At 46.3% G+C, this 23365-nt stretch overlaps 1 protein-coding gene across 2 annotated transcripts in view; it reads left to right on the top strand.

The window, feature by feature from the left end:
- Positions 1-21041, top strand: part of LOC106599229 (dynein axonemal heavy chain 6) — a 206915-nt gene extending 185874 nt beyond the window's left edge. For both annotated transcript variants that reach the window (XM_082978583.1, XM_082978584.1), the window contains 10 exons: positions 4306-4444; positions 8336-8455; positions 8594-8715; positions 9010-9139; positions 9876-10003; positions 11996-12181; positions 14079-14151; positions 16651-16802; positions 17305-17527; positions 20702-21041. In XM_082978583.1, coding sequence (XP_082834709.1) covers positions 4306-4444; positions 8336-8455; positions 8594-8715; positions 9010-9139; positions 9876-10003; positions 11996-12181; positions 14079-14151; positions 16651-16802; positions 17305-17527; positions 20702-20805 — 1377 coding nt within the window. In that variant the 3' untranslated portion in view covers positions 20806-21041. The remainder of the gene's footprint in view (positions 1-4305; positions 4445-8335; positions 8456-8593; positions 8716-9009; positions 9140-9875; positions 10004-11995; positions 12182-14078; positions 14152-16650; positions 16803-17304; positions 17528-20701) is intronic.
- The last annotated feature ends 2324 nt before the right edge of the window (positions 21042-23365 follow it).

Below are 23365 nucleotides of genomic sequence, written 5' to 3'. Positions count from 1 at the left end.
AGGTCAGAACACACACCTCCTACTGTATTCATTATGTCTTCTTCCACACCATCATACAGGTCAGAACACACACCTCCTACTGTATTCATTATGTCTTCTTCCACACCATCATACAGGTCAGAACACACACCTCCTACTGTATTCATTATGTCTTCTTCCACACCGTCATACAGGTCAGAACACACACCTCCTACTGTATTCATTATGTCTTCTTCCACACTGTCATACAGGTCAGAACACACCTCCTACTGTATTCATTATGTCTTCTTCCACACCGTCATACAGGTCAGAACACACCTCCTACTGTATTCATTATGTCTTCTTCCACACCGTCATACAGGTCAGAACACACCTCCTACTGTATTCATTATGTCTTCTTCCACACCGTCATACAGGTCAGAACACACACCTCCTACTGTATTCATTATGTCTTCTTCCACACCGTCATACAGGTCAGAACACACACCTCCTGCTGTATTCATTATGTCTTCTTCCACACCATCATACAGGTCAGAACACACACCTCCTACTGTATTCATTATGTCTTCTTCTACACCATCATACAGGTCAGAACACACACCTCCTACTGTATTCATTATGTCTTCTTCCACACCATCATACAGGTCAGAACACACACCTGCTACTGTATTCATTATGTCTTCTTCCACACCGTCATACAGGTCAGAACACACACCTCCTACTGTATTCATTATGTCTTCTTCCACACCGTCATACAGGTCAGAACACACACCTCCTACTGTATTCATTATGTCTTCTTCCACACCGTCATACAGGTCAGAACACACACCTCCTACTGTATTCATTATGTCTTCTTCCACACCATCATACAGGTTAGAACACACCTCCTACTGTATTCATTATGTCTTCTTCCACACCATCATACAGGTCAGAACACACCTCCTACTGTATTCATTATGTCTTCTTCCACACCATCGTACAGGTTAGAACACACCTCCTACTGTATTCATTATGTCTTCTTCCACACCATCATACAGGTCAGAACACACCTCCTACTGTATTCATTATGTCTTCTTCCACACCGTCATACAGGTCAGAACACACCTCCTACTGTATTCATTATGTCTTCTTCCACACCATCATACAGGTCAGAACACACACCTCCTACTGTATTCATTATGTCTTCTTCCACACCGTCATACAGGTCAGAACACACACCTCCTACTGTATTCATTATGTCTTCTTCCACACTGTCATACAGGTCAGAACACACCTCCTACTGTATTCATTATGTCTTCTTCCACACCGTCATACAGGTCAGAACACACCTCCTACTGTATTCATTATGTCTTCTTCCACACCGTCATACAGGTCAGAACACACCTCCTACTGTATTCATTATGTCTTCTTCCACACCGTCATACAGGTCAGAACACACACCTCCTACTGTATTCATTATGTCTTCTTCCACACCATCATACAGGTCAGAACACACCTCCTACTGTATTCATTATGTCTTCTTCTACACCGTCATACAGGTCAGAACACACACCTCCTACTGTATTCATTATGTCTTCTTCCACACCGTCATACAGGTCAGAACACACACCTGCTACTGTATTCATTATGTCTTCTTCCACACCGTCATACAGGTCAGAACACACACCTCCTACTGTATTCATTATGTCTTCTTCCACACCGTCATACAGGTCAGAACACACACCTCCTACTGTATTCATTATGTCTTCTTCCACACCGTCATACAGGTCAGAACACACACCTCCTACTGTATTCATTATGTCTTCTTCCACACCATCATACAGGTTAGAACACACCTCCTACTGTATTCATTATGTCTTCTTCCACACCAGCATACAGGTCAGAACACACCTCCTACTGTATTCATTATGTCTTCTTCCACACCATCATACAGGTCAGAACACACCTCCTACTGTATTCATTATGTCTTCTTCCACACCGTCATACAGGTCAGAACACACCTCCTACTGTATTCATTATGTCTTCTTCCACACCATCATACAGGTCAGAACACACCTCCTACTGTATTCATTATGTCTTCTTCCACACCGTCATACAGGTCAGAACACACCTCCTACTGTATTCATTATGTCTTCTTCCACACCGTCATACAGGTCAGAACACACACCTCCTACTGTATTCATTATGTCTTCTTCCACACCATCATACAGGTCAGAACACACACCTCCTACTGTATTCATTATGTCTTCTTCCACACCGTCATACAGGTCAGAACACACACCTCCTACTGTATTCATTATGTCTTCTTCCACACCATCATACAGGTCAGAACACACACCTCCTACTGTATTCATTATGTCTTCTTCCACACCATCGTACAGGTTAGAACACACACCTCCTACTGTATTCATTATGTCTTCTTCCACACCGTCATACAGGTCAGAACACACACCTCCTACTGTATTCATTATGTCTTATTCCACACCATCATACAGGTCAGAACACACCTCCTACTGTATTCATTATGTCTTCTTCCACACCGTCATACAGGTCAGAACACACACCTCCTACTGTATTCATTATGTCTTCTTCCACACCATCATACAGGTTAGAACACACACCTCCTACTGTATTCATTATGTCTTCTTCCACACCATCATACAGGTCAGAACACACCTCCTACTGTATTCATTATGTCTTCTTCCACACCATCATACAGGTCAGAACACACCTCCTACTGTATTCATTATGTCTTCTTCCACACCATCATACAGGTCAGAACACACACCTCCTACTGTATTCATTATGTCTTCTTCCACACCATCATACAGGTCAGAACACACCTCCTACTGTATTCATTATGTCTTCTTCCACACCATCATACAAGTCAGAACACACACCTCCTACTGTATTCATTATGTCTTCTTCCACACCATCGTACAGGTTAGAACACACACCTCCTACTGTATTCATTATGTCTTCTTCCACACCATCATACAGGTCAGAACACACCTCCTACTGTATTCATTATGTCTTCTTCCACACCGTCATACAGGTCAGAACACACACCTCCTACTGTATTCATTATGTCTTCTTCCACACCATCATACAGGTCAGAACACACACCTCCTACTGTATTCATTATGTCTTCTTCCACACCATCATACAGGTCAGAACACACCTCCTACTGTTTTCATTATGTCTTCTTCCACACCATCATACAGGTCAGAACACACCTCCTACTGTATTCATTATGTCTTCTTCCACACCGTCATACAGGTCAGAACACACACCTCCTACTGTATTCATTATGTCTTCTTCCACACCGTCATACAGGTCAGAACACACACCTCCTACTGTATTCATTATGTCTTCTTCCACACCATCATACAGGTCAGAACACACCTCCTACTGTATTCATTATGTCTTCTTCCACACCATCATACAGGTCAGAACACACACCTCCTACTGTATTCATTATGTCTTCTTCCACACCATCGTACAGGTCAGAACACACCTCCTACTGTATTCATTATGTCTTCTTCCACACCGTCATACAGGTCAGAACACACACCTCCTACTGTATTCATTATGTCTTCTTCCACACCATCATACAGGTCAGAACAAACACCTCCTACTGTATTCATTATGTCTTCTTCCACACCGTCATACAGGTCAGAACACACACCTCCTACTGTATTCATTATGTCTTCTTCCACACCGTCATACAGGTCAGAACACACACCTCCTACTGTATTCATTATGTCTTCTTCCACACCTTCATACAGGTCAGAACACACACCTCCTACTGTATTCATTATGTCTTCTTCCACACCATCATACAGGTCAGAACACACACCTCCTACTGTATTCATTATGTCTTCTTCCACACCATCATACAGGTCAGAACACACACCTCCTACTGTATTCATTATGTCTTCTTCCACACCGTCATACAGGTCAGAACACACCTCCTACTGTATTCATTATGTCTTCTTCCACACCGTCATACAGGTCAGAACACACACCTCCTACTGTATTCATTATGTCTTCTTCCACACCATCATACAGGTTAGAACACACCTCCTACTGTATTCATTATGTCTTCTTCCACACCGTCATACAGGTCAGAACACACCTCCTACTGTATTCATTATGTCTTCTTCTACACCATCATACAGGTCAGAACACACCTCCTACTGTATTCATTATGTCTTCTTCCACACCGTCATACAGGTCAGAACACACCTCCTGCTGTATTCATTATGTCTTTGTCACTGATGTTGAGATTGACACTAGAATAAAAACGGTGAGTGTGTGTTGCAGGAGAGGAAGAAGTTTGGTCCTCTGGGCTGGAACATCCGTTATGAGTTCAACGACAGCGACAGAGAGTGTGCCCTGCTCAACCAGAACCTCTACTGTCAGACTGGCCATATACCCTGGGATGCTCTCATCTACATCACTGGTAGGGCTGTGTGTGTGTGTCCTTCTCCCTCCCTGCCTGTCTCCCTGCCTGTCTCCCTGCCTGTCTCCCTCCTTGCCTGTCTCCCTGCCTGCCTCCCTCCTTGCCTGTCTCCCTTCCTGCCTCCTTCCCTGTCTGCCTGTCTCCCTGCCGGGTCCTCCATTATTCATCACATTACTGCTGGCCACTGTGAGGTTCTGGAAGGTTTAGCAGCAGGGAAGACCCTGAGGTTCTGGGAGGTTTAGCAGCAGGGAAGACCCTGAGGTTCTGGGAGGTTTAGTAGCAGGGAAGACCCTGAGGTTCTGGAAGGTTTAGTAGCAGGGAAGACCCTGAGGTTCTGGGAGGTTTAGTAGCAGGGACAACCCTGAGGTTCTGGGAGGTTTAGTAGCAGGGAAGACCCTGAGGTTCTGGGAAGTTTAGCAGCAGGGAAGACCCTGAGGTTATGGGAGCTTTAGTAGCAGGGAAGACCCTGAGGTTCTGGGAGGTTTAGCAGCAGGGAAGACCCTGAGGTTCTGGGAGGTTTAGCAGCAGGGAAGACCCTGAGGTTATGGGAGGTTTAGTAGCAGGGAAGACCCTGAGGTTCTGGGAGGTTTAGTAGCAGGGAAGACCCTGAGGTTCTGGGAGGTTTAGCAGCAGGGAAGACCCTGAGGTTCTGGGAGGTTTAGCAGCAGGGAAGACCCTGAGTTTCTGGGAGGTTTAGCAGCAGGGAAGACCCTGAGGTTCTGGGAGGTTTAGTAGCAGGGAAGACCCTGAGGTTCTGGGAGGTTTAGTAGCAGGGACGACCCTGAGGTTCTGGGAGGTTTAGCAGCAGGGAAGACCCTGAGGTTCTGGGAGGTTTAGCAGCAGGGATGACCCTGAAGTTATGGGAGGTTTAGTAGCAGGGACGACCCTGAGGTTCTGGGAGGTTTAGTAGCAGGGAAGGCCCTGAGGTTCTGGGAGGTTTAGCAGCAGGGAAGACCCTGAGGTTCTGGGAGGTTTAGCAGCAGGGAAGACCCTGAGGTTCTGGGAAGTTTAGCAGCAGGGAAGACCCTGAGGTTCTGGGAGGTTTAGCAGCAGGGAAGACCCTGAGGTTCTGGGAGGTTTAGCAGCAGGGAAGACCCTGAGGTTCTGGGAGGTTTAGCAGCAGGGAAGACCCTGAGTTTCTGGGAGGTTTAGCAGCAGGGAAGACCCTGAGGTTCTGGGAGGTTTAGTAGCAGGGAAGACCCTGAGGTTCTGGGAGGTTTAGTAGCAGGGACGACCCTGAGGTTCTGGGAGGTTTAGCAGCAGGGAAGACCCTGAGGTTCTGGGAGGTTTAGCAGCAGGGAAGACCCTGAGTTTCTGGGAGGTTTAGCAGCAGGGAAGACCCTGAGGTTCTGGGAGGTTTAGTAGCAGGGAAGACCCTGAGGTTCTGGAAGGTTTAGCAGCAGGGAAGACCCTGAGGTTCTGGGAGGTTTAGTAGCAGGGACGACCCTGAGGTTCTGGGAGGTTTAGCAGCAGGGAAGACCCTGAGGTTCTGGGAGGTTTAGTAGCAGGGAAGACCCTGAGGTTCTGGGAGGTTTAGCAGCAGGGAAGACCCTGAGGTTCTGGGAGGTTTAGTAGCAGGGAAGGCCCTGAGGTTCTGGGAGGTTTAGCAGCAGGGAAGACCCTGAGGTTCTGGGAGGTTTAGCAGCAGGGAAGACCCTGAGGTTCTGGGAAGTTTAGCAGCAGGGAAGACCCTGAGGTTCTGGGAGGTTTAGCAGCAGGGAAGACCCTGAGGTTCTGGGAGGTTTAGCAGCAGGGAAGACCCTGAGGTTCTGGGAGGTTTAGCAGCAGGGAAGACCCTGAGGTTCTGGGAGGTTTAGCAGCAGGGAAGACCCTGAGTTTCTGGGAGGTTTAGCAGCAGGGAAGACCCTGAGGTTCTGGGAGGTTTAGTAGCAGGGAAGACCCTGAGGTTCTGGGAGGTTTAGTAGCAGGGACGACCCTGAGGTTCTGGGAGGTTTAGCAGCAGGGAAGACCCTGAGGTTCTGGGAGGTTTAGCAGCAGGGAAGACCCTGAGTTTCTGGGAGGTTTAGCAGCAGGGAAGACCCTGAGGTTCTGGGAGGTTTAGTAGCAGGGAAGACCCTGAGGTTCTGGGAGGTTTAGCAGCAGGGAAGACCCTGAGGTTCTGGGAGGTTTAGTAGCAGGGAAGACCCTGAGGTTCTGGAAGGTTTAGCAGCAGGGAAGACCCTGAGGTTCTGGGAGGTTTAGTAGCAGGGACGACCCTGAGGTTCTGGGAGGTTTAGCAGCAGGGAAGACCCTGAGGTTCTGGGAGGTTTAGTAGCAGGGAAGGCCCTGAGGTTCTGGGAGGTTTAGCAGCAGGGAAGACCCTGAGGTTCTGGGAGGTTTAGCAGCAGGGAAGACCCTGAGGTTCTGGGAGGTTTAGCAGCAGGGAAGACCCTGAGGTTCTGGGAGGTTTAGTAGCAGGGAAGACCCTGAGGTTCTGGGAGGTTTAGCAGCAGGGAAGACCCTGAGGTTCTGGGAGGTTTAGTAGCAGGGAAGACCCTGAGGTTCTGGAAGGTTTAGCAGCAGGGAAGACCCTGAGGTTCTGGGAGGTTTAGTAGCAGGGACGACCCTGAGGTTCTGGGAGGTTTAGCAGCAGGGAAGACCCTGAGGTTCTGGGAGGTTTAGTAGCAGGGACGACCCTGAGGTTCTGGGAGGTTTAGCAGCAGGGAAGACCCTGAGGTTCTGGGAGGTTTAGTAGCAGGGAAGACCCTGAGGTTCTGGGAGGTTTAGCAGCAGGGAAGACCCTGAGGTTCTGGGAGGTTTAGTAGCAGGGAAGACCCTGAGGTTCTGGGAGGTTTAGTAGCAGGGAAGACCCTGAGGTTCTGGGAGGTTTAGTAGCAGGGAAGACCCTGAGGTTCTGGAAGGTTTAGTAGCAGGGAAGACCCTGAGGTTCTGGAAGGTTTAGCAGCAGGGAAGACCCTGAGGTTCTGGGAGGTTTAGCAGCAGGGACGACCCTGAGGTTCTGGGAGGTTTAGCAGCAGGGAAGACCCTGAGGTTCTGGGAGGTTTAGTAGCAGGGAAGACCCTGAGGTTCTGGGAGGTTTAGCAGCAGGGAAGACCCTGAGGTTCTGGGAGGTTTAGTAGCAGGGAAGACCCTGAGGTTCTGGGAGGTTTAGCAGCAGGTATTGTTGTGAATTGTTAGATACTACTGCACTGTTGGAGCTAGGAACACAAGCATTTCGCTACACCCGAAATAACATGTGACCAATAAAATTTGATTTGCAAATGATGTTTGACAAGCAGGTGTCCACATACTTTTGGTCATGTAGTGTATCTCTAAACTGAAATGATGTTTTTCCCCATTTTCAAATTTGACCTTATGATTATGCATAATTAAAAACATTTTGGGGGGATTACACGCTCCTGAGGCCATTTTTTGTTTCATTATTGATTTCTTCCATTGTTAAGTTTTGTCAGGCTTTGTTATGTTTGTTTAATTCCTAATTTAACCGTTCTTTGTATGCGGAAACCATCAATTTGAAAATCATTTGCTGTTTAACCTTGCATGATATAGTTTTTTTCATCCTGAATAAAAGTGTTCCTCTCTCACGTAGTGTAATAACTGAGAGGTAGACAGAAGGGTTCCGCTGGGTTCCACCGTGTTCTGCATACTAAAGTTTAGAACCTAGATAAGAACCTTCCATTTACCCAGCAGGCCCTCTGTGCCAGCTCCACTCTACCTGTAATAGGAATGATTCCAAATGTGCACATGTGTTTTCCACAGCAGGTTCATGTAAAGTGGGTCATGTTCATTAGGGGAATGACTTTAAAACCAACATGAGCATTTCTTCTGGAGGTAGCCCCTCCAGGTTTCTGTCCATGTTCTTCCTTTCAGTGCCTAATGACTCCCCCACCCTCTCCTCTCTCCTCCTCCCCTCACCCTCTCTCCCCCCAGGGGAGATAACCTACGGAGGCAGGGTGACTGATGCCTGGGACCAGCGCTGTCTCCGCACCATCCTCAAAAGGTTCTTCTCTCCTGTCACCCTGGACCCAGGGTACACCTTCTCCACCTCAGGTGAAGACCACTGTGTGTGCGTGTGTGCAAATTTGTGTGTACCAATGTTGCTGAATCTGAGAAACGAGGGAAATGTGTGTCCTGTTGTGTGTGTGTTCAGTGAGATCTAACTGTTCGTATTCTGTCTGTGTGTGTCAGGTGTCTACTTTGCCCCCGAGGCAGACAGACTGAGTGACTATAACAGGTACATAGAGAACCTTCCTCTCATAGACGACCCTGAGATCTTTGGTATGCACGAGAACGCCAACCTCGCCTTCCAGGTTAGACACTTCACTCTGCTTATATACCCTGACCTTTAGCTCAGTGGGCTAATACTGGCTTGGGGACAATTAACTATACAGTACCTAATTCAAATTTGTTTCGACAGATTTTTCTCATGTACTGTCTGAAAATAAGAGGTCAGATCACTAATACAAAACATGTATTTAGCCAGTTAAGAGGAGAACACTATCTTTGATGCTGACAACATGGATACGTACTGTAGGCGTATATTGCCTGTGTCCTGTGGGTTACTTGTCATCCCTAAAACTGTGAGGTCTTGTCTGTCTGTACAGCGTCTGGAGACTATGACCCTGATCAACACCATCCTGGAGGTACAGCCTCGCTCGTCGGCCCGCGGCGGGGGCAAGAGCAACGACGAGATCGTCCACGAGCTGGCCGACTCCATCCTCGCCAAGATCCCGGGTGAGAGAGACGCACGTAAACACACACACACACACACACACACACACACACATCTCAGGCTTGACTTATTCTGGTGCTTTTACGGTTTGATGTTCGCTTTGGTTTGAAATTAAAGTCTCTCTAAACTCATTATAGTGTGGTTGAATCTGATCTGTCTGCCTGTGTATGTCTCTCTTTCTGCCTGTCTCTATGTCGGTCTGTCTCTCTGTCCGTGTCTGTTTCTCTGTCTGTCTGGTCTGTCTCTCTGTCTGACTGTCTCTCTGTCCGTGTCTGTTTCTCTGTCTGTCTGGTCTGTCTCTATGTCGGTCTGTCTCTCTGTCCGTGTCTGTTTCTCTGTCTGACTGGTCTGTCTCTCTGTCTGACTGTCTCTCTGTCCGTGTCTGTTTCTCTGTCTGTCTGGTCTGTCTCGCTGTTGGTCTGTCTCCTCAGAGTGTCTGTCTATCTGTCTGTGTCTGTCTGCCTGTGTATGTCTCTCTTTCTGCCTGTCTCTATGTCGGTCTGTCTCTCTGTCCGTGTCTGTTTCTCTGTCTGTCTGGTCTGTCTCGCTGTTGGTCTGTCTCCTCAGAGTGTCTGTCTATCTGTCTGTGTCTGTCTGCCTGTGTATGTCTCTCTTTCTGCCTGTCTCTATGTCGGTCTGTCTCTCTGTCCGTGTCTGTTTCTCTGTCTCTCTGTCTGACTGTCTCTCTGTCTGCCTGTCTCTCTGTCTGACTGTCTCTCTGCCGGTCTGTCTCCTCAGAGTGTCTGGATATGGATGAGGCAGCGGAGGCTCTGTTTATTCGTGACGCCAACGGACGCCTCAACTCCCTCACCACCGTCCTCGGACAGGAAGTAGACCGCTTTAACAACCTGCTGCGGGTCCTCCGGGTGAGTCAGGGGTCAGGGGTCCCAGTTGTCAGCCATTCATTTTTCATTGTATTTAAATTCTGTGAAATCAGGAGATGATGATTGGTAATGGAAATGCATTGAAAAGGTCCTTGATGAAATGTTAGGACCGCTATATCGGTCCATGGTTCCAGCTGCTGCCTCTAGGTCTCAATGGAAGGTCCCCAGAGGCATAGTGGAGGGACATACAGTGCATTCGGAAACTATTCACCCCTTGACTTTTTCCACATTTTGTTACAGCCTTATTCTAAAATGTATTAAATGTAGTTTTTCTCATCAATCTACACACAATAGCCCATAAAGACAAAGCAAAAAAAAAGTTCCAAAATGTTGGCTTTTTAAATTTGTTTTACAAATTACCTATGTAAATGTGACATGTTTTTCAGACCCTTTACTCAGTACTTTATTGAAGCACCTTTGGCAATGATTACAGCCTCGATTCTTCTTGGGTATGATGTTACAAGCTTGGCACACCTGTATTTGGGGAGTCTCTCCTATTCTTCTCTGCAGATCCTCTCAAGTTCTGTCAGGTTGGATGGTGAGCGTCGCTGCATAGCTATTTTCAGATCTCTCCAGACATGTTAGATTGGGTTCAAGTCTGGGCTCTGGCTGGGCCACTCAAGGACATTCAGAGACTTGTCCCGAAGCCACTCCTGCATTGTCTTGGCTGTTTGCTTAGGGTTGTCCTGTTGGAAGGTGAACCAGTCCTCAGCGCTCTGGAGCAGGTTTTCATCAAGGATCTCTCTGTACTTTGCTCCGTTCATCTTTCCCTCGATCCTGACTATTCTCCCAATCCCTGCCGCTGAAAAACATCCCCACAGGATGATGCTGCCACCATCATGCTCCACTGTAGGGATGGTGCCAAGTTTCCTCCAGACGTGACGTTTGGCATTCAGGCCAAAGTGTTCAATCTTGGTTTCACCAGACCAGTGAATCTTGTTTCTCATGGTCTGAGAGTCCTTTAGATGCCTCTTGGCAAACTCCAAGTAGGCTGTCATGTGTATTTTTACTGAGGAGTGGCTTCCACTTCCACTTGCCACTCTACTATAAAGGCCTGATCGTTGAAGTGCTGCAGAGATGATTGTATCTCCACAAAGGAACTCTAGAGCTCTGTCAGAGTGACCATCAGGTTCTTGGTCACCTCCCTGAACAAGGCCCTTCTCCCTGATTGCTCAGTTTGGCCAGGCAGCCAGCTCTAGGTAGAGTCTTGGTGTTCCACACTTCTTCCATTATAAAATTATGGAGGACACTGTTCTTGGGGACCTTCAATGCTGCAGACAGTTGTTTTTTTACCCTTCCCCAGATCGGTGCCTCGACACAATCCTGTCTCGGAGCTCTACAGACAATTACTTTGACCTCATGGCTTGGTTTTTGCTCTGACATGCACTGTCAACTGTGGGTACCTTATATAGATCTCAAGCATAGGAGGTTGGTGGCACCTTAATTGGGGAGGATGGGCTCGTTGTAATGACTGGAACGGAATAAGTGGATTGGTGTCAAATACACAAATACATCCATGTGTTTGATGCCATTCCATTTCTTCCGTACCAGACATTATTATGAGCCGTTCTCCCCTCAGCAGCCTCCACTGATCTCAAGGATGATCAATGGAAACAGGATGCACCCGAGCTCAATTTTGAGTTTCATCGCAAAGGTTGAATACTTATGTAAATGTAATATTTCATTTCGCTTTGTCATTGTGTGTAGATTGATGAGGGAAAAATATAATGTGATCCATTTGAGAATAAGGCTGTAACGTAACAAAATGTGGAAAAAGGGAATGTGTTTGAATACTTTCCAAAGGATCTGTATGTGTTTATAAGGACAGATGCTGCAGCCACATTGTTGGCATATCCTTACTTCAGTGGTGACCTCTGGGTTTATGATGTTCTCTTGTGGATGGCTCAGATAAACACCCACAAACACTTCTCCTCACATTCAGCCTCCCCTCCCTCCCTCCACCTCCCTCCCCAGGTGTCTCTGTGTACCCTCCAGAAGGCTATAGCAGGGCTGGTGGTGATGTCAGAGGAGATGGAGAGGATCTACACCAGTTTCCTCAACAACCAGGTTCCAAACCACTGGAGCACCTCAGCCTACCCCTCCCTCAAACCCCTGGCCAGCTGGGTTAAAGACCTGGCCCTCAGGACCTGCTTCATAGAGGTGACAGAGACAACATCTCTCTCACAGACACATGAAATGCTGTACAGTTGGGGCAATGAACCTCTCTTTAAGTCATGAGTCAGACACAATTTACCCCAAACCACTATTTGTGTACATATGTATCAATGTACTACGACACAGTGAAACACCATATTTACTTCTCTCAGACGTGGATGTTGTCATTACATCAGACAGGAAGACTCTGACATGTGTGGATGTTGTCATTACATCAGATAGGAAGACTCTGACATGTGTGGATGTTGTCATTACATCAGATAGGAAGACTCTGACATGTGTGGATGTTGTCATTACATCAGACAGGAAGACTCTGACATGTGTGGATGTTGTCATTACATCAGACAGGAAGACTCTGACATGTGTGGATGTTGTCATTACATCAGACAGGAAGACTCTGACATGTGTGGATGTTGTCATTACATCAGACAGGAAGACTCTGACATGTGTGGATGTTGTCATTACATCAGACAGGAAGACTCTGACATGTGTGGATGTTGTCATTACATCAGACAGGAAGACTCTGACATGTGTGGATGTTGTCATTACATCAGACAGGAAGACTCTGACATGTGTGGATGTTGTCATTACATCAGACAGGAAGACTCTGACATGTGTGGATGTTGTCATTACATCAGATAGGAAGACTCTGACATGTGTGGATGTTGTCATTACATCAGACAGGAAGACTCTGACATGTGTGGATGTTGTCATTACATCAGACAGGAAGACTCTGACATGTGTGGATGTTGTCATTACATCAGACAGGAAGACTCTGACATGTGTGGATGTTGTCATTACATCAGACAGGAAGACTCTGACATGTGTGGATGTTGTCATTACATCAGATAGGAAGACTCTGACATGTGTGGATGTTGTCATTACATCAGATAGGAAGACTCTGACATGTGTGGATGTTGTCCTCTTGTTGGTAACATTCTGTGAACACACACACACACACACACACACACACACACACACGAATGTAGATGTTCTCATTAGCTCAGATGGGAAGACTCTTTTAACATATGGTGTGGTGCTTACAGGAACTCCGCCCAGGCAGAGACACACACACACACACACACACACACACACACACACGAATGTAGATGTTCTCATTAGCTCAGATGGGAAGACTCTTTTAACATATGGTGTGGTGCTTACAGGAACTCCGCCCAGGCAGAGACACACACACACACACACAGTCATTATCAGGGGTAGTGGGATGGGATGAGAGAATCATGTTTAAACATTAGCAGCACGACATCCACTTCAGACTGACTTCTTTCTCATCTCTTACTCCCACTTTCTATTCTTCTGTTCTCTTGCTCGGTATTTGCCCATCTCTATCTCTCTCTTTTTTCTCTCTCTCCCGAGTCTTCTCTCTCTTTGCTTGTCTCTCTCTATCTCCAGTCTTCTCTCTCCTCTATCAATGTACATGTTCTATTAGCATGTGAAACATATCTTAACATTGCCAAAGCCAGTGAACTAGATAATAATCTCTCTCTCTCTCTCTGCTCTCTGTCCATCTCTGGTTCTCTCTGTGCACTCGCTCCGTCGCCCCAGACTGAAGCTTCTGTTCCAGGAGACTGGTCTTACTGTGTGTTACGCAATCCCTAAATGTCTACACACAGACAGACCGAGATGAACATAACCCCAGTCTCTGGTGACAGCCTTAAAATTAGGTTCTGGGAACTGAGATTAACATAACCCAAACAAAATCACTCTCCCCTTCGTGTGTGTGTGTGTGTGTGTGTGTGTGTGTGTGTGTGTGTGTGTGTGTGTGTGTGTGTGTGTGTGTGTGTGTGTGTGTGTGTGTGTGTGTGTGTGTGTGTGTGTTTTCATGCAGGGAAACCAACTTTCTGTCTGTGTGTTTGTGTAGAACTGGATCATGCGGGGTCAGCCCAAATCCTTCTGGATCTCTGGATTATTCTTCCCTCAGGGCTTCCTCACTGGTCAGTACACACCGTCTCCACTGTGTTATGTTCTCTAGTCAATATTATGTACTGTATTAAATATTCAAGAAGCTGTACTCTAGTCATTATTCAATATGCTGTACTCTAGTCAATATTATGTAGTCAATAAATATTCAATATTCTGTGCTCTAGTCAATATGATGTAGTCTATTCAATCTGCTGTACTCTAGTCAATATTCTGTTCTCTTCAACATTGTAGTCTACTTCATATAGTACAGTGGTCACCGACCTTTTCTGAGTCAAGATCACTTTGAATCAAAATACATGTCGAGATCTACCGCTCTGATGTTTTATTACCATGACTTAAACAATGTAAGCCTATGTAACACGAACCAATTAAAAACCGTTCTGTAGCAATGAGGTTTGTGTAGTAAGCTACAGGCCCAATACAGTATCACCACATACTGGCTTTGCTTGAATTTACCTGCCAAAGCATTGTTGTTCGGGACATTTGTTTAAAATTATATTTCAAAATTTGAGGTAGGCTATATGATCACACCGGTAATAGATCCATTGTTGTATTACTTGTGAGGCACAGCTGAGTGAGCATACATTTAAATGATTAGCTTTTTATTTTACTGGGCTGATGGTGCCTGCATCTGATGGTCAGTCTCAGCGGAGGGAGAGAGCAGCAGACTGAGCGTCAGTCTCACCAGACTGAGGGTCAGTCTCAGCAGAGGGAGAGAGCAGCAGACTGAGGGTCAGTCTCAGCGGAGGGAGAGAGCAGCAGACTGAGCGTCAGTCTCACCAGACTGAGGGTCAGTCTCAGCAGAGGGAGAGAGCAGCAGACTGAGGGTCAGTCTCAGCGGAGGGAGAGAGCAGCAGACTGAGCGTCAGTCTCAGCAGAGGGAGAGAGCAGCAGACTGAGCGTCAGTCTCAGCGGAGGGAGAGAGCAGCAGACTGAGCGTCAGTCTCAGCAGAGGGAGAGAGCAGCAGACTGAGCGTCAGTCTCAGCAGAGGGAGAGAGCAGCAGACTGAGCGTCAGTCTCAGCGGAGGGAGAGAGCAGCAGAGGGAGAGAGCAGCAGACTGAGGGTCCGCCTCTCAACATCCCTCCACTCTCCCTTTCCTCCACTGACACTGACCAAAAAGGGACACCGTCTTCCAGCTGATGGCAAAACTCGAGTCACACCGCATTACTTCTGCCTCATGCACCAATTCATGTTGTTACTCCTATGAACAGAGAAAGTGAAATATTCCTCGATATTAAAAAAGACCAAAGCCGCTAATAATAACAACGCAAGCCTACCGATACACTTTCCTCCTCATTCATTACTGCTGCACTGCTTGTTGTAGCGCTGAGTGGAAATAGGAAGAACGTGCATTTTATGGCTTATAAAAGTGTTGAATACAAAGTGTTGACAGTGCTGAGTAAGATCTTAAACATGAACTCACTCATAAAAAGCTCTTAGCTGTATTGGTTGACAGTCTCTCTCGAGTCATGGTTTTAAACGTTCTGAAATCTCACAGTATCAACTTTGCCGTAGCTTTCTTTCATGCCTGCTATATTACTGCAAACATGGTCATCTGAGCATCTGATTGGCCAGCGGTGGCATAGTGCACTTGATTTCCTCTCCAGGCCCACCGGGAAGGCAGAGTTTGTACCTTCAGTCACATACCCGGCGCGCAGGGCAGCTGAATTGGCTGCACCTACCACCAACAGCCCGAGGCTAATAAAATAAATAGGAACACAAGGCTTTATCGTTGGGTTTTTTACAGAAATGTTTGGCGATGGACCGTTTGGTGACCACTGATATAGTATGTTGTTGGGTTTGAGAGAGGTGCTGTATATTTATAAATCCTGTTATTATTGAACAGGCCTGGGATCAGTCCAAAGTAAAGTACCAAACTGGGTTACAGTCCAGTTACTGAGATGTTGTCGGGTTTGAGAGAGGTGCTGTATATTTATAAATCCTGTTATTATTGAACAGGCCTGGGATCAGTCCAAAATAAAGTACCAAACTGGGTTACAGTTCAGTTACTGAGATGTTGTTGGGTTTGAGAGAGGTGCTGTATATTTATAAATCCTGTAATTATTGAACAGGCCTGGGATCAGTCCAAAGTAAAGTACCAAACTGGGTTACAGTTCAGTTACTGAGATGTTGTTGGGTTTGAGAGAGGTGCTGTATATTTATAAATCCTGTTATTATTGAACAGGCCTGGGATCAGTCCAAAGTAAAGTACCAAACTGGGTTACAGTTCAGTTACTGAGATGTTGTTGGGTTTGAGAGAGGTGCTGTATATTTATAAATCCTGTTATTATTGAACAGGCCTGGGATCAGTCCAAAGTAAAGTACCAAACTGGGTTACAGTTCAGTTACTGAGATGTTGTCGGGTTTGAGAGAGGTGCTGTATATTTATAAATCCTGTTATTATTGAACAGGCCTGGGATCAGTCCAAAGTAAAGTACCAAACTGGGTTACAGTCCAGTTACTGAGATGTTGAAAGGCTGTTGTGCTGTTCACCCTCCTGTCCTGTAGGGGCGCTACAGAACCACGCCAGGACCTATAACCTCCCCATCGACGAGCTCAACTTCCGTTTCAACGTGTTGCCGGTCTACCTAGACCAGGGGGCCGTGAGCGAGGCGCTGAAGACCCTACCGGCCGGGGGCGAGCTGGACATGGACTCTGAGGTAGCTACAGGGAGGGGAGAGGGACATATTTAGACTGGTTGCCCTGAGGGCAGGAAGGAGTTTACTGCATCCTGCCTCCAAAGCAAAGTCTGACTCTGTAAAAACATGAAGGAGCTAAGCTACTCGCTGATAGAAATGACTCCAACACACTTTGACCCCTGTGGGATGTTTAGAGGTCATCAGTGAATTAACTAGTCTGGTCCTGGAGAGATGGTTTTAGAACAGTATCTGTATCATTATTAGGAACCTGTGTTCTGGACTACAATGTCACATGACCTAGATTGAACCTTTATTTAAAGCCTTATCCAGAAATGAGAATTAGACCTAAAATGAAAACAACTGTCTGAAGATGGTGCTGGACGATGGTGGTGCTGGAGGATAAAGCTTTAACTAAAGGTTCAAAACCAGGTCATGTGACATGATTGTCCAAAACCCAGGCCTCTAATCATAATGGATCATAATATGACATTATGGTAACTGCAGTACCACTCTGTCTCCATAGCTACCCACCATCAACGACGGCGTGCTGGTGCACGGGATGTTCATGGACGCCAGTCGCTGGGACGACGTCAACATGGTGATCGAGGATGCGTTGCCGCGGGTGATGAACGCCATGCTTCCCGTGGTGCACTTCGAACCCCAGCAGAACTACGACCCTGATCCGTCTCTCTACCAGGCTCCACTGTACAAGACCTCAGCTAGGGCTGGGACTTTGTCTACTACAGGTAAGGACACCCCCTTTTGCCCTCAGAACAGCCTCAATTCGTCACGGCATGGACTCTACAAGGTGTTGAAAGCGTTCCACAGGGATGCTGGCCCATGTTGACTCCAATGCTTCCCACAGTTGTGTCAAGTTGGCTGGATGTCCTTTGGTTGGTGGACCATTCTTGATACACACGGGAAACTGTTGAGTGTGAAAAACTCAGCAGCGTTGCAGTTCTTGACACAAACCGGTGAGCCTGGCACCTACTACCATACCCCGTTCAAAAACACTTTAATCTTTTGTCTTTCCCATTCACCCTCTGAATGTCACACATACACAAACCATGAATCTATTGTCTCAATGGGCAAGACTAAAGATTTAAGTGCCTTTGAACAGGGTACGTAGTAGGTGCCAGGCATACTGGTTTGCGTCAAGAACTGCAACGCTGCTGGGTTTTTCACGCTCAAGAACTGCAACACTGCTGGGTTTTTCACGCTCAACAGTTTCCCGAAATGAGGCTGTTCTGAGGGCAAAGGGGTGGGGATGCAACTCAACATTAGGAAGGTGTTCATAATATTTTGTACACTCAGTATAACCACTCTACACCTGGGGGTTTCAAACCTCTCCTCTGGGACCCACGGCAGTTCCATGGATTTGATCTATTGAACCAGCACACCTGATTCAACTAATCATCAAGCCCTTGACTAGGTGAATCAGGAGAGAGAGTTCAGAGCTATAACAACATGTCTGGAGGTCCTGAAGGAGAGGTTTGAGAACCACTGCACTACAGTCCTACCTATAGCCCTTCCTCTTACTAAACTGTACCAAGTTCCACTGTATAAGACCTCAGGACTCTGTCTACGACAGGTACACTTATACACTATGTCCCTATACACACCCTAATACCTACCTAGTGCCCTACCTACCTACCCAGAGCCCTACCTACCTACCTACCCAGAGCCCTACTACCTACCCAGAGCCCTACTACCTACCCAGAGCCCTACTAACCTACCCAGTGCCCTACTACCTACCTACCTACCTACCTACCCAGTGCCCTACTACCTACCTACTACCTACCTACCCAGAGCCCTACTACCTACCCAGTGCCCTACTACCTACCCAGTGCCCTACTACCTACCTAGTGCCCTACTACCTACCTAGAGCCCTACTACCCGGACAAAGTTGTGGAGAAGTACAGATCAGGGTTGGGTTATAAAAAAATATCAGAAACTTTGAACATCCCACGGAGCACCATTTAAATCTATTATTAAAAAATGGAAAGAATATGGCACCACAACAAACCTGCCAAGAGAGGGCCGCCCACCAAAACTCACAGACCAGGCAAGGAGGGCATTAACCAGAGAGGCAATAAAGAGACCAAAGATAACCCTGAAAGAGCTGCAAAGCTCCACAGCGGGGATTGGAGTATCTGTCCATAGGACCGCTTTAAGCCGTACACTCCACAGAGCTGGGCTTTACGGAAGAGTGACCAGAAAAAATACAAGCAAAAAAATAAGCAAACACGTTTGGTGTTCGCCAAAAGGTATGTGGGAGACTCCCCAAACATATGGAAGAAGGTATTCTGGTCAGATGAGACTAAAATTGAGCTTTTAGGCCATCAAGGAAAATGCTATGTCTGGCACTCACCCCGAAAACTCCATCCCCACAGTGAAGCATGGTGGTGGCAGCATCATGCTGTGGGGATGTTTTACATCGGCAGGGACTGGGAAACTGGTCAGAATTGAAGGAATGATGGATGGTGCTAAATACAGGGAAATCTGTTTCAGTCTTCCATAGATTTGAGACTGGGACGGAGTTTCACCTTCCAGCAGGACAATGACCCTAAGCATACTGCTAAAGCAACACTCAAGTGGTTTAAGGGAAACATTTAAATGTCTTGGAATGGCCTAGTCAAAGCCCAGACCTCAATCCAATTGAGAATCTGTGGTATGACTTAAAGATTGCTGTACACCAGCGGAACACATCCAACTTGAAGGAGCTGGAGCAGTTTTGCCTTGAAGAATGGGCAAAAATCCCAGTGGCTAGAGGTACCAAGCTTATAGAGACATACCCCAAGAGACTTGCAGCTGTAATTGCTGCAAAAGGTGGCTCTACAAAGTATTGACTTTGAGAGGGTGAATACTTATGCACACTCAAGTTTTGAATTTGTTTTTCATATCTTGTTTGTTTCACAATCCTTTTTTTTTTTGCATCTTCAAAGTGGTAGTGTAATGATACAAACCCCCCAAAAATCTATTTTAATTCCAGGTTGTAAGGCAACAAAATAGGAAAAATACCAAGGGGGTGAATACTTTCGCAAGCCACTGTAGAGTCCTAATACCTACTCATAGCCCTACTACCTGCCTAGAGCCCTACTACCTACCTGGTGTCCTACTACCTACCTAGAGCCCTACTACTTACCTCCAGCCCTGTCCCTCACTTGTCCCTAGTAAAGTGGACCCAGGTGGTGATCAAGCTAGTAATTTGTTCTTTAGGGCTGGTGCTGGTCCTCTGCATCATGTCCAGATAGTGACAGACCTGTATGTTCTCTGGTCCTCTGCATCATGTCTAGATAGTGACAGACCTGTGTGTTCTCTGGTCCTCTGCATCATGTCCAGATAGTGACAGACCTGTGTGTTCTCTGGTCCTCTGCATCATGTCTAGATAGTTACAGACCTGTGTGTTCTCTGGTCCTCTGCATCATGTCTAGATAGTTACAGACCTGTGTGTTCTCTGGTCCTCTGCATCATGTCCAGATAGTGACAGACCTGTGTGTCCTCTGCATCATGTCCAGATAGTGACAGACCTGTGTGTTCTCTGGTCCTCTGCATCATGTCCAGATAGTGACAGACCTGTATGTTCTCTGGTCCTCTGCATCATGTCCAGATAGTGACAGACCTGTGTGTTCTCTGGTCCTCTGCATCATGTCCAGATAGTGACAGACCTGTGTGTTCTCTGGTCCTCTGCATCATGTCCAGATAGTGACAGACCTGTGTGTTCTCTGGTCCTCTGCATCATGTCCAGATAGTGACAGACCTGTGTGTTCTCTGGTCCTCTGCATCATATCTAGATAGTGACAGACCTGTGTGTTCTCTGGTCCTCTGCATCATGTCCAGATAGTGACAGACCTGTGTGTTCTCTGGTCCTCTGCATCATGTCCAGATAGTGACAGACCTGTGTGTTCTCTCTCTCTCAGGCCACTCTACTAACTTTGTGGTGACTGTGATGCTGCCGTCCAGCCTGCCTAGTGACTACTGGATCACCAAGGCCTCAGCTCTGCTCTGTCAGCTCAACGAGTAGTGACCCACCCACAGGCACCACACACACACAGCTGTACTTCTGCACCTTCAATACCAGCAGCACTGATGAAGCCCATTCTCTATGGACTCTTGTTTTCTGGTTTTCTAATGTCTGTATTGAGAAGTATTCTACTGTGTACTCTCCTCCTGCTAATCAGTTGAAGGGATTATTTGTATGGGGCCCAAAATGGCATTTCTTTTATTTTCTGAGTTGCTGTGATTAAATACCATGTGGCAGTGCTGTTGTCTGTGTATGTTGCTGTTCATGGGAGAAGAGCATGTCACTACACCCGCAATAACATCTGATAAATATGTAGATGTCACCAATCAGATTTGATGGGTTCAATTGTGTGTGGTGTGTTCAATTCAGTCAATTTCTCTTCTCTTTCAGCGAACTGTAATAACATATTAACACACCTGCGTCGATAATGACAGCCCCAGCTCCTGACATGCGTTTATTTTCCCCCCGCACAGTCGACAAGAAATGTAGACTGCAGTGCTTTAATAGTCACTCGTGTAGCCTGCAAATGTAAAGGGAGAGTAGATCGTCAATATTCACCAGGAGCATCACGTAAAATGCATCTGATGCGTGGTCAGGCAAACTCTAATTCACATGTAAGCGATGGTACTTCAGCGTCCTGCATCTCCCCCAATATAAATGAACCATGAGCCCCCTGTCCTTCTCAGCTGAAGGGACACCTGCGATAGTGAACCACCTCTATCAAAAAGCTGTCCTCCTGCATTTAAAAAGCACTGCTGACTTAATCTATAACATTTTTCTCTGAGGAAAAACACCATATATTTAGCCTGTTACTGAAATGATATGTCAACACAGTAACTCACCCATTGTGATGTCAACATTAGAATGCACACACAGGGCTCTATACGGAACAAAAATATAAACGTAACATGTAAACCACCTGACCTCAACTTGAGATGGTTTGGGATGAGTTGAAAATCAGCCAACAAGTGCTCAACATATGTGGGAACTCCTTCAAGACTGTTGGAAAAGCATTCCAGGTTAAGCTGGTTGACAGAATGCAAAACTGTCATCAAGGCAAAAGGTGAATCTCATATCAAATATATTTTGATTTGTTTAACACTTTTTTGGTTACTACGTTATTCCATAGTTTTGATGTCTTCACTATTATTCTACAATGTAGAAAATAGTAAACAAAGAAAAACCAAGTATGTCCAAACTTGTGCCTGGTACTATATATGTTCTTCACACCCTCAGGGAGAGAGGTGGAGGAGGAGAGCAAAGAGAGGGATGGAGGGATAGAAATGGTGCTGAGTCTCTCTGCTCTTCACTGTTTCCTATCTTTGCCTGCCGTTTATCTAGATCAATTATCTGTGTCGACGCTATGACAGGCCGTTGCTGTCGAGGTGTCTGATACAGTACTGCATCTCAGTGTTATGTTCCCTGTATCGATGCTCCGATGGTAATGGAGAAGTGGAAGGTGATGTTGAGTAGTGTGACTGGACTCGTCGTGTTGTATTAAGAGGTAGGCCGTCTACTCAACAGATATGGGGGTAGGGAGTCAAGTGACGACATCATTAATAAATGAATAGATACGATGTACAGTTGAAGTGGGAAGATTACATAAACACGTTTTAATGACTCCAACCTAAGTGTTTCAACCACAAATTTCTTGTTAACAAACTATAGTTTTGGCAAGTCGGTTAGGACATCTACTTTGTAGCACATCTACTTCATGACACGTCATTTTTCCAACAATTGTTTACAGACAGATTATTTAATATATAATTCACTGTATCACAATTCCAGTGGTCAGATGTTTACATACACTAAGTTAACTGTACCTTTAAACAGCTTGGAAAATTCCAGAAAATGACGTCATGGCTTTAGAAGCTTCTGATCGGCCTGTGGATGTATTTCAAGGCCTACCTTCAAACTCAGTGCCTCTTTGCTTGACATCATGGGGAAAATCAAAAGACATTAGCCAAGACCTCAGAAAACAAATTGTAAACCTGCACAAGTCTGGTTCATCCTTGGGAACAATTTCCAAACGCCTGAAGGTACCACGTTCATCTGTACAAACAATAGTACGCAAGTATAAACACCATGGGACCACGCAGCCATCATACCGCTCAGGAAGGAGATTCATTCTGTCTCCTAGAGATGAACGTACTTTGGTGTGAAAAGTGCAAATCAATCCCAGAACAACAGCAAAGGACCTTGTGAAGATGCTGGAGGAAACAGGTACAAAAGTATCCATATCCACAGTAAAACGAGTCCTATATTGACATAACCTGAAAGGCCGCTAAGCAAGGAAGAAGCCACTGCTCCAAAAACAAAAGCAACTGCACATGGGGAAAAAGACCGTACTTTTTGGAGAAATGTCCTCTGGTCTGATTAAACAAAAATAGAACTGTTTGGTCATAATGACCATCGTTTTGTTTGGAGGAAAAAGGGGGAGGCTTGCAAGCCGAAGAACACCATCCCAACCGTGAAGCACGGGGGTGGCAGCATCATGTTGTGGGGGTGCTTTGCTGCAGGAGGGACTGGTGCACTTCACAAAATAGATGGCATCATGAGG

This window comes from Salmo salar, chromosome 08 (genome assembly GCF_965601325.2).
Source record: "Salmo salar chromosome 08, fSalSal1, whole genome shotgun sequence".
NCBI classification, from domain to species: Eukaryota; Metazoa; Chordata; class Actinopteri; order Salmoniformes; family Salmonidae; genus Salmo; species Salmo salar.
This window is presented reverse-complemented; position numbering and strand designations above follow the sequence as displayed.